The 15518-nt window shown below is 39.2% G+C and overlaps 1 protein-coding gene across 5 annotated transcripts in view; it reads left to right on the top strand.

The window, feature by feature from the left end:
• Positions 1-15518, top strand: part of RPGRIP1L (RPGRIP1 like) — a 102995-nt gene that overhangs the window by 66926 nt on the left and 20551 nt on the right. The window contains exon 23 of one of the 5 annotated variants that reach the window (XM_063598007.1): positions 12367-14405. The exons of the other annotated variants lie outside the window; for them this stretch is intronic. Coding sequence (XP_063454077.1) covers positions 12367-12699 — 333 coding nt within the window. The 3' untranslated portion in view covers positions 12700-14405. Of the gene's footprint in view, positions 1-12366; positions 14406-15518 lie in introns of those variants that run through there. 5 annotated transcript variants of the gene reach the window in all.

The following is a 15518-nucleotide window of genomic DNA, read 5'->3' as shown; positions in this document are numbered from 1 at the left end:
CAAATAGAACATTTTATCTGTCCAAAGTTTTATCATTATTATTATATATTTATTAATTACAATAACAGCATCCAATCTATGAAAACTCCTACTTAGACCTGCAATAGAACCATGTGTATGTTGGCAACGTGGCTAGCATCTCAGTGAAGTTGTACATTGCTCTTAACTAAGGTAGAATAAACTTTAATTTAACAAAGAAGTTTAGCAAAATAAATAACTGTTTCTCTAAATATTCAAATAATTCTAATGTACATATATATTTTTTCTTTCTAATAAACTGGATTTTTTTCTCATTACCTAAGGGAAAATAATTTGTCTTACTTTGCTACAGCCTGATACGGTCTTCACTACCATTCCAAAATTTGATTTCCTATAATGGTTTCAGATGCTATCTCAAATGTGAACATCATTTAAAGCAAGCAATTCTTCATGCTTCAGCTCCCATGGGCTTTAAAAAATTCTATTTTCAGCAGCAGTCACTGACCAGCATCCTATGTTTCCTTAGTTTGTTTTGTGTTACTATAAAGGTATACCTGAGGCTGGGTAATTTACAAAGAAAAGTGGTTTATTTGGCTCACAGTTCTGCAGGCTGTACAAGAAGCATGGCACTGGCATCTGCATTTGGTGAGGGCCTCAAGCTGCTTCCACTCATGGCATAAGGATAAGGGGAGCTAGAGCATGTGTAGATCACATGGCAAGAGAGGAAGCAGGAGAGAGAGAGGTGAGAGTTGCCAGGTTCTTTATAACAATCAGCTCTCAAGGGAACTAACAGAGTGAGGGCATTAATCTATTCGTGTGGGATTTGCTCCCATGACCCAAACACCTCCCAATAGACTCCACCTCCCCACACTGCCACACTGCGGATTAAATTTTAACATTACCTTGGTGGAGACGAACAAACCATATTCATACCATAGCATATTGTTAACAGGTGAAATTTAATTTTGGTAAATTATATACCAAATTTAGTAAAATGGTATCATCTGAAAGCCTGGGAACAAAACTCAAGAAATCATAATGGCTAATGATATAATTTGAATGAAGGTGTCCCCTCCAAAATTTATGTTGAAACTTAATCCCCAATGCAACATTATTAAGAAATGTGGCCTTTAGGAGTTGATTAAGTCATGAGGACAGAGCTCTGGTGAATGGGATTAGCACCCTTTTGAAAGGGCTTGATATTGAAGAGAAGTTATCTTGCTCTTCTGCCATGTAAGAACACAGCATTCCTCCTCTGAAGAGGATGCAGCAACAAGGCACCATCTTGGAAACAGAGAGCAGCCCTCACTAAACCCCAAACCTGCTGACACCTTGATCTTGGACTTCCCAGTCTCCAGAACTCTGAGAAATAAATTTCTATTATTCATAAATTACCCAGTCTGTGATACTTTGTTGTAGCAGCACAAATGGACTAAGACAGTGAAATACAGGATTTTCTATTGATTTTACCAGTTTTTGTGTGTACTACTTTAGCAAATCATTTAATATGAATAATAGAACCTTTCTCTTTAAAGATTGCAAAAGTGGTACAAAGAACTTCTGTATATTCCTTACCTGGATTCACAAATTTTAAGTCTTTACTCTATTTGTTTTATCATTTCTAGTCTCTCTCCTGTATATGCATATAGTGCACATACTTAGGTATTTACTTATAAACATACAGTCTTTCATACATAATTGTTATGAACCATTTGAATGTTGCAGAAATCATGCCCCTTTAATTCTAAACACTTCAGAACAATTATATAATATTGTTATCTAATCTACGGTTTTCATTAGAATTTTGCCAGTTGTCCTAGTAATACCATTTATAGCATCTTATTCATATGGTCCAAGATCCAATCCAGATCACACATTGCATTTCGTTTTCATGCCTCTTTAGCCTGCATTAATCTGTAATGGTTCTTCAGGCTTTCTTGTAGTCTTTTATAACAGTGATACTCTTTAATACAGGCCATTTACATTGTAACATATTCTTCATTGGATTTGTCTGGTGTTTCCTCAAGATCAGATTCCAGTTATGCATTTTGGTAGGAATACAGAAGCGATACTGTGTACTCTTCATTGCATCATATCAGGAGGCAGAAAATGTCATTTTGCCTGATTATTGATGGTGTTAACTTTGGTTGAAGTGTTGTTTCATAAATCCTTTTGTAAGCTTAAAAATACTTGTGGTTCATTAGTTTTTTCTTTTGTCTTCTCTTTAAGAACTGCTTCTGGTAAAAATCTCAGAACAGTGAAACATAGCTTTCATAGGAAGGCATGTATTACTGAATGCCTGTTATGTGCTAAGTACATCCTATGTTAATATTTCCTCACAACAATTCTTCATTTATTAGCATCCATTGTGTGTCAGGCAGGCATAAAAGAAGCAGTTCCTTCCCTCAAAGAATTCATAGTCTGTAGGGGAAACACAATTAAAATGCATAGTGGTCTGCGCCAGGAGAATGGAATGCATGGGGTGCTATGGGAGCATTCAGAAGGGGTCCCTAAGTCAGCATGAGGGGTCTTCCCTTCATCAAGGATGACTTCCTAGAGTCAGTAAAGCTGGAGCCAGTGTTGAAGATGATTAGGAGTTCATGAAAAGGGTGAGAAAATCATAGGCCAAAGGAATGAAAAGCATGAGAATCTGAGAGAACGTAGTGCATGGCTTGTTCTGGAATTCAGAATGGTTTCAGGATGGGCCAAGCCTATTATGGTATGCTTAGGGAGCCCAGGAGAATAGGCTGAAAAGGGAGGCATAATCCAGAGCATTGAGGCCTCTGAGATTTTTAAGGAATGGGGATAGAAGATCACCCATTCATTAAACAGATATATATGTAGTGAGCATTTGCTGTGTTCCTAGCCTTGTTTTAGGGACTGGGAATAGATCCACAAATACAAAAAATTAGGCTCTTGATCTTAAGGAGTTTGCATGCTTGATCACATTTTGAAAGATCATGCTGTCAATAACGTAAAAAACAGATTAGAGGCACAAACTAGTTAGAAAGGAATTAGATAACCCTACTCTATAGTTATCCCTACTTTTTAAAAAATTGCCTCTATTTTATAATGTCACAAAATTAGGACTAGAATTAGTGTCCTAGATAAGTATCATTTATGCCAGTTACACTGTGAATTTGAATTATCTGATATACTGTGTAAGCAATTTAAGATCAGTTTCTTTTCTTCATGTTACAGAATCTGACAGTTCCTAGTTATTTCTTAGAAATGTTGATCCTTAAAAGGAATCTAACAGATTTCCCAGTACTTCTACATATTACTTGGTTCTTTCTCTTTTCTTCATGTCTGTGATGTATAATTAATCATAGATTACTTCATTTTGTTTCATTTCATTTACAACATTTATGAGCTTCACTTTGTCAGTATGAAATGCTTGTCCCCTCCTTTCCTTTCCAAAGTGGCGTAATTAGTGTTAGCATCTTTTTTAACAGGCTACATAAAGTTTAGTGGCTGGATTAAATCAAGTCATTAACATAATGTGCCACCCAATTTGCCCCTATCTTTCTTCGTTTCCCGGACATCAAAGTGCCACATAGCGCAAGTGTAATTGGGCCTTGCTGGCCTGTCAGATTGCGTCAGCCTGACAACTGCTGCTTTTACTAAAAAGCTTCTAGGCATGATAATTAATGGCGAGTGTGGGGGGACAGAAGTCTGAGAGATGTAAAACTTTGGACATTTCTCTATGAATATTTTATTAATTTGAATAATCAGAAGTTAACAGTATAAATTTGATGTATAATACATTGATTAAAAACCTTGTTTCAGGTCCTCAAAATAGACATCAAAACTGAACATTTGCATCTGCCATGGCATTAAAAAAAATTAACAATCCATCTTTTGCATTATTTCTAATTTTATCATTCAGTAGTGCAGCTTTCATTTTTCACAACAAAATGTATTGCCATGAAGTCACAGATGTCTTAAAATGTGCCCACAGGTGAGAATGGGAAATTACAGGCTGAAAGAGCAATGGACTCTTCTGTGCAGTGCATATTTACATCATTCTCTTTCTCTGTTCCTACTCCTAGCAGTTGTGTGAAAACTGCCATATTCAATTGGACTAAATTGCAGTTCCACCTGGAAACTAGGTTCTCTGAACAATGAGCTGGCATTCCCAGGTGATTACAATAACGATGTTCAGCAAAGTATGTTTAAAACTTTGAAAGGCACAATGCAGAAATCAATTCACTCGCTTTAGAATTCGCATATGAAAAATTATTAAATCACTTAGGAATCAAATATGATATCTTATCAGTGGATAAAATAAGCCACTCTCAATGTTTTACATGTGGAAGCTTAAGCTAGATAGAGAGTAGGTTTTAAAATATATTTTACTTGGCCGGGTGCGGTGGCTCACACCTGTAATCCCAGCACTTTGGGAGGCTGAGGTGGGCAGATTACCTGAGGTCAGGAGTTCTAGACCAGTCCAAACAACATGGTGAAACCCTGTCTCTACTAAAAACACAAAAATTAGCCGGGCGTGTTGGCGGGCACCTGTAATTGCAGCTACTCGGGAGGGGAGGCAAGACAGTCCTTGAGCCTGGGAGGCAGAGGTTGCAGTGAGTCGAGATTGCACCACTGCACTCCAGCCTGGGCAACAGAGCAAGACTCTGTCACAAAAATAAATAAATAAAAATAAAATATATTTTATGTAAAACTGGAAATGTTGACATACTCTCCTAGTAGAAATTGCTTTTAAAACTATTTTTTATGCTTTGCAATTTAACTAACTCTTACTAATATACCATCAACATTTTTCCATAACAGTATACTCTATTTCTTTCAACATACCTATAATATTCCATTATATGGCTATACTATATTTATTTAAATAAGCCCCTTTTGATGGACCCTTAAGTTTCTATGATTTTTTGCTAATACAAATATATCTGCTTAAGATGAACATTATTATATATAACAATGTTTGAAAATTCATGTTTTCTCCTATTACACTCTTTGCCAAACTAATGAATAAATTTTGCCTTAGTGATGATTTCATTTAAAAAGAAACAAATGGGGCCAGATGTGGTGGCTGACACCTGTAATCCTAACACTTGAGGAAGTCCAAGGCAAGAGGATTGTTTGAGGATAGCAGTTCAGGACCAGCCTGGGCAATGTAACAAGACCCCCATCTCTACAAAAACAATTTTTTTACATTGGCCAAGCCTGGTGACACATGCCTGTAGTCCTAGCTACTCTGAAGGCTGAGGTTGGAGGATCGCTTGAGCCCAGGAGTTCAGGGCTGCAGAGCTGGGATCATACCACTGCAGTCCAGCCTGTGTGACAGAGGAGAACCTGTCGCTGCAACACACACACACACAAAAGAAATACAAAAAGGTCTATATATATATTTTTATTTGCACATACAGACATGACATTTAGGTTTATGTAAGCAAAGAAAATGTTTGGGAAAATGTACATCTGACAGCGTTAGCAGTGAATATCTCTAGGGCAGGAGTCAGCAAACAATGGCCCATGTGCCAAATCCAGCCCTCTACTGTTACTGGAACCCAGCCACCCGTTCGTTTACATATTATCTATTGCTGCTTTCACTCCACAAGGGCAGAGTTGAATACCATATAGCTGCAATGCCAAAAACATTTGTATTCATCCTTTTACAGAAAAAAAAAATTGCCAATTCATGAGTTAGGTGGTAGAATGAAACAAGGAACTTTCATATTTGACATTTGGTAATTTATATTGTTGGATTATTTTTAATGGTGAGCATCGATTGACTCGAAAAAGGAAGTAGTTAGCTAATTCTGTACTAAAATGTTGAATAATAGCAAAATAACTGTTTAACATGAATGTTGTGAAAGCTTTTCTATAAAGATGTTAGAAGTCTCCATGGATGGAAGATGAATCTTTTTTGGTTTAGAGCAATATTTCTCAAAGTGTGATCCCCAGAGTTCAGCATCAGCATCTGCATCACCTGAGAATTTGTAAGAGATGCAAATCCTTGGCCCCACCAGAGACCTAATGAATTAGAAGTTCTATGGAGTCCACCAATCCGTGTTTTATCAAATGATTCTGGGGTATGCTAAAATGCAAGAACCATAGCTTTAGAAAAAAGTGGTACTTTTCACCCTTGGCTGCACATGAGAATCGTCTGGGGAGCACAGTTAAATGCCAGGGCCCAGGCTCCACCTAGATAAATTAAGTCAGAATTTTGTTTATAGCTCCCCTGGTGATTCTAATGTGCAGCCAAAATCAAGAACCACTGTACTACAACATCTGTTCTCAGTGATGGTGAAAGGAGAGTAGCATATCAAAATCACCTGAAATTGAGGGTGATTTTTAAAATTCTCCTTGCTTCACATTGCTGCAATGTGTCACATCCCTCAGGTTTGTATCTATTTATACACACTTATACACACACACACACACCATTTTTATGGTGATGAAATAATACCAATTTATAATTATTCGGCCTAATTATTTGGAGATTAATTTGATATTAGGGCAGGAAAAAAATAATCCAAATCACTGCAAGGACATAGTAATTTATAGGGCATATAAGGACACCATGACAATGTTCTAAAAATAAGTACTCTTAAAGCTAGCACTGTTTTGATCCCCATCACTGAAGTTTGCAACATTTACCTTATTTGTTTAATATAGTACATTTTAACAGAACATGTTAGAAAAGATAGATTACTGCCATGGATGAAAACTGGGTGGTTTTCTTTTGTTTCTTAAAAACCTTATTACCTTGACAGCTTGAGATTCTGGAGACATCACCTTTGTATGTACTTATTATTATTATTTTAAATAATCAACAGTTGTTAAAATAAACAGTTAAACAGTTATTAAACAATCAAAATGCTTTAATCAGAACTTGTATGAGGAGTGGATTTGATGCACAATGTAAGAGGAAGCTTTGGAGCCTGATGTGAAGGACTGAAGGGGATTTTTTTGAGTCTTTGAGAGGATGTCTCTGCCCATGCCCAGCCTGAAGAAGGGAACTTGTAAGAATCACCATTAATTAATATGCATTCCTACCCTACTTACATATGGCTCTGTCAATACCAGTGGTTGAGTCTGATTGTTTTAACCAACTGTTTTGAGCTTGTCTTAGAGCTCACCCCAATTAAAATTTGTACTCTTCAAGAGCATTGACATAGATCTTGGCCTTCTATTTCCATTTTGTCTCTGTTGTTTTGTTACAAAGTAACAAGTTCTACATACTGTGGCTCCTACAGGTAGGCTTTATTTGTATCTATGTACACACACACACACAGTATTTTTATAAATAATACCAATTTATAATTATCTGGAGATTAATTTGATAATACTTTATGGTTGAAATTCTCTTACCTATTACCCAGCAATTCTGCTCCTAAGGGAATCATGCATGTATACAAGAAAACATAAAAGGATATTTAATGCAACATTGTTTGTAATAGCAAAAAATTGTAAACAACGTAACATAAAAGGATATTTAATGCAGCGTTGTAATAGCAAAAAATGGTAAACAACATAATTGTTCATCAGCAGGTAAATAAATGTACTATAGATTATATATGAAATATAAATAGGATTCTGTACAACAGTTAATATGAATAAATTGGATTTGAAAAATAAATGTGATAAATCTCAAAAATATAGTACTGAGTATAAAAAAACAGAAATTGCAGAATGATTAATAAGAATATGATACCACAAATATAAAACCAAAAAACAGAAAACAATACTGTATGTTGTTTATAGATATACACACATGCAGTAGAAAATATAAAGGCATGTTTGGGAATGATACAACCAACTTCAAGATAGTGGTAACCATGGGGGAATGAGGAAGGGAGGGGAAAGGATTTGGCAGCTGGCAGTTTTACCTGTATCTGAAATATTTTATTTCTTCAAAAACAACAATAAAAAGACTTAAGTTGGTTATAGAAAAATGGTAACATCTGTTTGAGATGGCTGACTAGTTGAATATGCCAAATTATTTTCTGTACTTTCTCATGTTTGAAATGTTTTATAATAAAAAATTAAAGAAATGCCTATTCATTTTAGAAACTTGGAATAAAATTAAGCTCACCTGTAATCTCACCATAATTAGATTTAAATGTAACTGACTGAAACAAGTTGCAAGACCTTTATCATAGGCCATTCTCAATTATGCAGTACTATTTTTAAGGGTTGTCAGGTTGAATTAGTTTTCAGAAGCCCAACAATTCAACTCCAGTATGGCTGCGTGTAGTGGCTGAAACCAGAGGAAGAATTCAGCACAATCCTGTGAAGTAGGATGTGAAAATTTTAAGCATGCCAATAATAAGCCTAAGTAAACACTTTAGATCACATAGAAAAATATGATCCAAAGTATGAATTATCATCAGTCAGGAAGCAATAGTGGAATTGAGCCAAAATCACGAGAGCTATAATTTATTTTTTTAGAGTAATACAAGCTGTCATCACATTTCTAGATCATTTAATCACATAACATATAGTGTCCATCTATACAGACAACTAAAAATAAGTTGCATGGAGTTCTGATTTGAATGACTTCTGTTCACCACAAAAAAAATTTTTTTTTTTTTTTTTTTGAGAGACAGGGTCTCACTCTATCACCCAGGGTGGAGTGTAGTAGTGCAGTCTCACCTCACTGAAACCTCTGCCTCCCATGTTCAAGCGATTCTCCTGCCTCAGCCTCCCGAGTAGCTGGGATTACAGTCACACACCACCACACCTGGCTAATTTTTGTATCTTTAGTAGAGAAGGGGTTTCACCATGTTGGCCAGGCTGGTCTTGAAGTCATGGTCTCAAGTGATCCACTTGCCTCGGCCTCCCAAAGTGCTGGGATTACAGGCGCAAGTCCCCACGGCCAGCCCACAATCAAAATTTATAAATGTTCTTTTTACATGGTGATACTGACATCTTGCTAACTGAGGACGCTAATAGGGTAATTGGTGAGCAAGAAAAAAAGAACTGAGAAGAAGCATCTTACCTGGTAACAAAAATTCATACACGTAGAGGGGAAACAAAACAGGAAAAGTCTAAAGCCTATGCTGTCTGGCCAATTTCCTTATCAAAGGATGCTGGTAGCCTGCAGAGGAATGACCTGTCATGTTGCTCTAGTAATTCTGAACAATTATTATTCATCTCTTTAAAAGGCTTTGCTTCAATTACTGTCATTTGAATCAGTATATTATTTAGGACCTCTTCCAATTCACCTGATTGAAACTTTTTCCCATTTTCTTTTTTTTTTTTTTTTTTTTTTTTAGTATTTATTGATCATTCTTGGGTGTTTCTCGGAGAGGGGGATTTGGCAGGGTCATAGGACAATAGTGGAGAGAAGGTCTGCAGATAAACCCGTGAACAAAGGTCTCTGGTTTTCCTAGGCAGAGGACCCTGCGGCCTTCCGCAGTGTTTGTGTCCCTGGGTACTTGAGATTAGGGAGTGGTGATGACTCTTAACGAGCATGCTGCCTTCAAGCATCTGTTTAACAAAGCACATCTTGCACCGCCCTTAATCCATTTAACCCTGAGTTGACACAGCACATGTTTCAGAGAGCACGGGGTTGGGGGTAAGGTTATAGATTAACAGCATCCCAAGGCAGAAGAATTTTTCTTAGTACACAACAAAATGGAGTCTCCTATGTCTACTTCTTTCTGCACAGACACAGTAACAATCTGATCTCTCTTTCTTTTCCCCACATTTCCCCCTTTTCTATTCGACAAAACCGCCATCCTCATGATGGCCCGTTCTCAATGAGCCGTTGGGTACACCTCCCAGACGGGGTGGCGGCTGGGCAGAGGGGCTCCTCACTTCCCAGACATGGCGGCTGGGCAGAGGGGCCCCCCCACCCCCCAGACGGGGTGGCCGCCGGACGGAGGCGCCCCCCCACCCCCTAGACGGGGCGGCCGCCAGGCGGAGGCGTGCCCCCCCCCAGCCCCCAGACGGGGCGGCCGCCGGGTGGAGGCACCCCCCACCCCACCCCCCAGATGGGGCGGCCGCCCGGCTGAGGCGCCCCCCCCCCAGTTCCCAGACGGGGTGGCGGCCGGGCGGAGGCACTCCCCACCACCCAGATGGGGTGGCCGGGCGGAGGCGCTCCCCACATCCCAGACAATGGGCGGCCTGGCAGGGACGCTCCTCACTTCCCAGACTGGGCTGCCGGGCAGAGGGGCTCCTCACTTCCCAGACGATGGGCGGCCAGGCAGAGACGCTCCTCACTTCCTAGACGGGTTGGCGGCTGGGCAGAGGCTGCAATCTCGGCACTTTGGGAGGCCAAGGCAGGCGGCTGGGAGGTGGAGGTTGTAGCAAGCCGAGATCACGCCACTGCACTCCAGCCTGGGCAACATTGAGCACTGAGTGAGCGAGACTCCGTCTGCAATCCCGGCACCGGGGGAGGCCGAGGTGGGCAGATCACTCGAGGTCAGGAGCTGGATACCAGCCCGGCCAACACGGCCAAACCCTGTCTCCACCAAAAATACAAAAACCAGTCAGGTGTGGTGACGCACACCTGCAATCCCAGGCACTCAGCAGGCTGAGGCAGGAGAATCAGGCAGGGAGGTTGCAGCGAGCCGAGATCGCGGCAGTACAGTCCAGCCTGGGCAACAGAGGGAGACCGTGGAAAGCGGGAGACTGAGATGAGGGAGAGGGGGAGGGGGAGGGGGAGGGACTCCCATTTTCTTATGTTGAAAAATTTCAAACATGCAGAAAAGTAGAAATAATAGTACCCTACCACCTAGATTCAACAATATTCACCTGTCTTGAGATAGTCTTATTTCATTAAAGTCTATAACAGCAAGAGTTCTATATATTTGTCGGCAGTTAATAACCACTCCCCAAAACTTAGTAGCACATAATTTCCTTTTTTTTTTTTTAGGAGGAGTCTCGCTCTGTCACCTAGACTGGAGTGCAGTGGCGCAATCTCAGCTCACTGCAACCTCCACCTGCCGGGTTCAAGTGATTCTTCTGCCTCAGCCTCCCGAGTACCAGGCACGTGCCACCACGCCCAGCTAATTTTTTGTATTTTTAATAGAAACAGGGTTTCACCGTGTTAGCCAGGATGGTCTCGATCTCCTGACCTCATGATCTGCCTGCCTCTGCCTCCCAAAGTGCTGGGATTACAGGCATGAGCCAGTGCGCCCAACCATAATAAATATTTTTTAAATGAGAAGGCAATAATACCTGCAGCTTCACATAGTTCTGGCAATAAATAAAAGATATTCTAGGCTGGGCACTGTGGTTCACACCTGTGATCCTGGCACTTTGAGAGGTCGAGGTGGGAGGATTGCTTGAGGCCAGGAGTTTGAGACCAGTCCGGGCAACATAGTGAAACCCCGTCTCTACAAAAAATTTAAAAAATATCTGGGTATGTTGGCATGCTCCTCTAGTCCCAGCTACTCAGGGGGCTGAGATGGGAGGATCACTCGAGCCTGGGAGATTGAGGCTGCAGTGAGTTGTCATCTTGCCACTACACTTCAGCCTGGACAACAAAGCAAGAACCTGAAGAAAAATTAAAAAAGATATTCTGAATATATAAAAGATATACAGTCTCCACTATTTCATTAAATATTTATTGACAGTCTATGTTGGGGAGGATGTGAAGTAGCAAAAAATTAGTAAGATATTGGTCCTGCCCTCCTGAAGCCCAGAGTCTATAGACAGAGGCAAATATGTGAACAGTTCCATGTAGTACAACGTGATGGAGAAGTGCAGTAAGGGCCCAGAGGAGGAAACAACCAACTTGCTCTTGGAGATCAGTATTGCTGTCATAAAGGAGAGGATGTGTGGTTCAGGGCCTCACAGGAGTGGAATTCTGATGGAAAAGATTTCACACAATAAATAACAGATGCAAAAACTGAGCAATATAAAACAGCACACCATGAGTTTAAAGGAGTGGCTAGAGTGTAAGGCAATAGGAATATTTTCAGGCAGAAAGATGATATTTGATTGGTTTTTAGGAAGAGAATTCTGCTACCATAAGGAGAATGGTTGGGACTGCAGACAAGAGATTAGAGATGAGTGCCTCACCTCTCTCTGTCATGAGAGTAGATCCACTCATTTATTGTGTACTACATAACACAATGAGCAATCTAATAGTCCCTACCGTCACTGAGCTTACAGTCTCATAACGCTCATCAATCGGCTACCAGTTCGCTCTCAAATCTCTTACGTCAGTTCCTTCTATTTTCTCCCTCCTTGTTCTGTCAAATTTCTACCTTCTGATAACTAGGAAGCTATTGTATTAGTTACCCCCATGAGAACTTAGTATTTTCTCTAGAGATAAAAAATGGAAAAGAAACAACATCTTATTTTTATCTCCCCAACAGTTAAAACAATGTCTGAAATATATGCTTTCAACAATTCAGTGAATCATTGAGTGGTTTTTTTGTTTGTTTGTTTGTTTTGAGACAGGGTCTCACCCTGTCACCCAGGCTACAGTGCATAGAGTGCAGTGGCAAGATCATGGCTCCCTACAGCCCCAACCTCTCAGGCTCAAGCGATCCTCCAACCTCAGCCTCCCAGGTAGCTGGGACCACAGGCACATGCCACTCCAAGGCCTGGCTATTTGTGTGTGTGTGTGTGTGTGTGTGTGTGTGTGTGGTTTTTGTTTTGTTTTATTTTTTGGAGAGACGTGTTTTCACCATGTTGCTCAGGCTGGTCTCCAACTCCTGGGCTCTTGGGCTCCTGGGCTTAAGCGATCTGCCCCTCCTCGGCCTCCCAAAGTGCTGGAATTTACAAGCATGAACCACTGCACCTGGCCAATTGTGGAGATATTTAGGAAGTAAAATGAGCAGGAATGGGTGACCTTTAGGATATAGTGGGTGTGAAAAAAATGGAAAGGCAAGGATGCTGCTATGTCTTCTGGTTGTAGGGGACTAGGTGGATGGTGATGTCATCGGCTGAGATAGGAAATAACACAGTATGAATAGGATTGGGGGAGAGGAGAGGGAATGAGTTCATTTCTGACATGCTGAGATGAAGTTGTCTATTATGCAGTTAATGTGCTTCTTAATCTTAAGATTTTTTTTTTTTTTTTTTTTTTTGAGACAGAGTCTCGCATTGTCTCCCGGGCAGGGGTGCAGTAGTGCAATCTCGGCTCACTGCAACTTCCGCCTCCCAGGTTCCAGCGATTTTCCTGCCTCAGCCTCCCAAGTAGATGGGATTACAGGTGCCTGCCGCCACACCCAGCTAATTTTTTGTAATTTTAGCAGAGACGGGGTTTCACTATGTTGGCCATGCTGGTCTCAAACTCCCGACCTCATGATCCGCCCACCTCTGCCTCCCAAAGTGCTGGGATTACAGGCATGAGCCACTGCGCCGGGCCAATCTTCAGATCTTTATACAAAATCTAGTTGAACTTTTTTTTTTTTTTTTTTTTTGAGACAGAGTCTTGCTCTGTCTGCCAGGCTGGAGTGCAGTAATGCAATCTCGGCTCACTGCAAGCTCCGCCCCCCGGGTTCACGCCATTCCCCTGCCTCAGCCTCCCGAGTAGCTGGGACTACAGGTGCCCGCCACCACACCCGATTGATTTTTTGTATTTTTAGTAGAGGCGGGGTTTCACCGTATTTAGCCAGGATGGTCTCGATCTCCTGACCTCGTGATCCGCCCGCCTCAGCCTCCCAAAGTGCTGGGATTACAGGCGTGAGCCACTGCCCCCGGCCTAGTTGAACTTTTTAATCAGAGGGGCTTGAACACAACCAGAATTGTTCCAGCATTGAAAAATAAATTGTCTAGCATCATTTGTCAAAATTTGTGTCTGGAAAATTCTTTATTTAGAGCTTACTTTCTTAGATAAAAGCTGCTTAAAATGTACCCCTTTTAGGATTTATTTCAAGTTGATTCATGTACCATTAAATGAATGAAGAAACAATAACTGATCATTTCTGCCAGGTGTATTGGTCAGAGAATTAAAAAGGACATTTGATCGAAGTAATGGCAGTAGTGTAGAGATCCAAAAAAAAAAAAAATTGACCAGAAATAAGATAGACATCATAAAAAGAATTTTAAAGTTATTTTATTTTTTTGATAATACAGTGAGTTTTCTTTTTTGTTGTTTTGGTGTTTGGGGTTTTGTTATTTTGTTTTTGTGTTTTGGCTAGGATCCAAGTGAATAGTTTTATCTAGGATTGTATTTTAAACTTTAAAGAGTTGCATGTAGTCTTATTTGACAGTCTAAATTGGTTCTTACAATAATGCAAGTTTTCATATGGGGATTGTAGAGCTAATATATTATTAATAAAATAACCACTTAGATAAATTTGATTCCCCTGCTATTTACAAGTTCATTTACTTCTTCATTAGGTTCTGTGATAAACAATTTTAAATTCCTCTTTTCACAGAGTAGAAATAAGTATGTATAGCACTTTTTTTCTTTTTGTAGCTATTTTCCTTTAATTCTTTTGTGCAGAAACATAAATGTTGTATAAGATGTTATTGCTATAATTCTAAGTTTGTCAAATTCCAACTTATGTAGAAGACTTAACTATACATTATGCTACACTTGGACCAGAATTATAAAATATATGTATTACAGTATTTTCACTACCACGATACATTTTAAGGAAAAAAAAATCATTTAAAATATTTTCTTTACCATGTAGTCTTCAGCGAGCAGGGAAGGGGTTTTCTGAAGTGAGATTAGACAATAGAGCCAACTTCATTTTTTATGCACGTGAACGGAGAGGGCTTGAGGTTATTAGTTGAAACCGAGTAACCTTTCCAGGCTTTCATCTCTTTCTTTTCAAATTTGAATATGAAAAGCATATTCAAGTCAAAGACCATCACTTTAATGACATTTGGCAGTCATTTGATTTATTAGGTTTTAGAAAAAATTTTCCTTTAAATATTTCATCATACTATGCTAATCCTAGTAATATTGCCAGCTGCAGCCTTGTACCTGTATTAGTGGAGACAGAATGGTGTGGAATTTTCTCTGTCATCCTAGTAAAATTTCCATGAATCTACTGAATAATAAAATAACCTTATTGAAATATTCAGATTTGGGTTTTTAGTTAAAGTGTCTTAGAATACATAATAAAAGAAAATGTCTTTTGAAAGAAGGGGGTAAAATTACTTCATCAAATATTGAGAGGGTTTGACAGCAATGGAAATTGTTCTTTATGGGAATATTTTTACAATAGGATACTTATGCTTTTCAATTTGATTAATTATATTATATGCTTTGAAATATCTAAGTAACCACTATGGTGAATTTACACACTGATTTAAATTTAACAATGAATTCCTAAAAGCTGGTCATATAAACAGGTCTTATTTTCAGGTTTTTCTAATTATTATTTGAAGTTATATAATTTATAACATGTCTCTGAATTTAGTAAAATAGGATTTTGATACTAAAGGACAAACTTTAAATTGTAAAAAACAGTTTTAACTGAGGAGTTACCTTGGTGTGATATAATTTCTAATCCTAGTCTATTAATTATTTGAAATCATTACTCAAGGAAACATTTGTAATTCCTGTGATAACGTCTATGACACCAAAATCTATTAAGCAAGGATTGAGGTGAAAATTAAACAAACACCATTTTAGTTGTTAATTTTGT

Source organism: Pan paniscus, chromosome 18 (genome assembly GCF_029289425.2).
Source record: "Pan paniscus chromosome 18, NHGRI_mPanPan1-v2.0_pri, whole genome shotgun sequence".
Taxonomy (NCBI): Eukaryota; Metazoa; Chordata; class Mammalia; order Primates; family Hominidae; genus Pan; species Pan paniscus.
The sequence above is the reverse complement of the archived record's forward strand: the minus strand, read 5'-3'. Positions and strand labels throughout refer to the sequence as shown.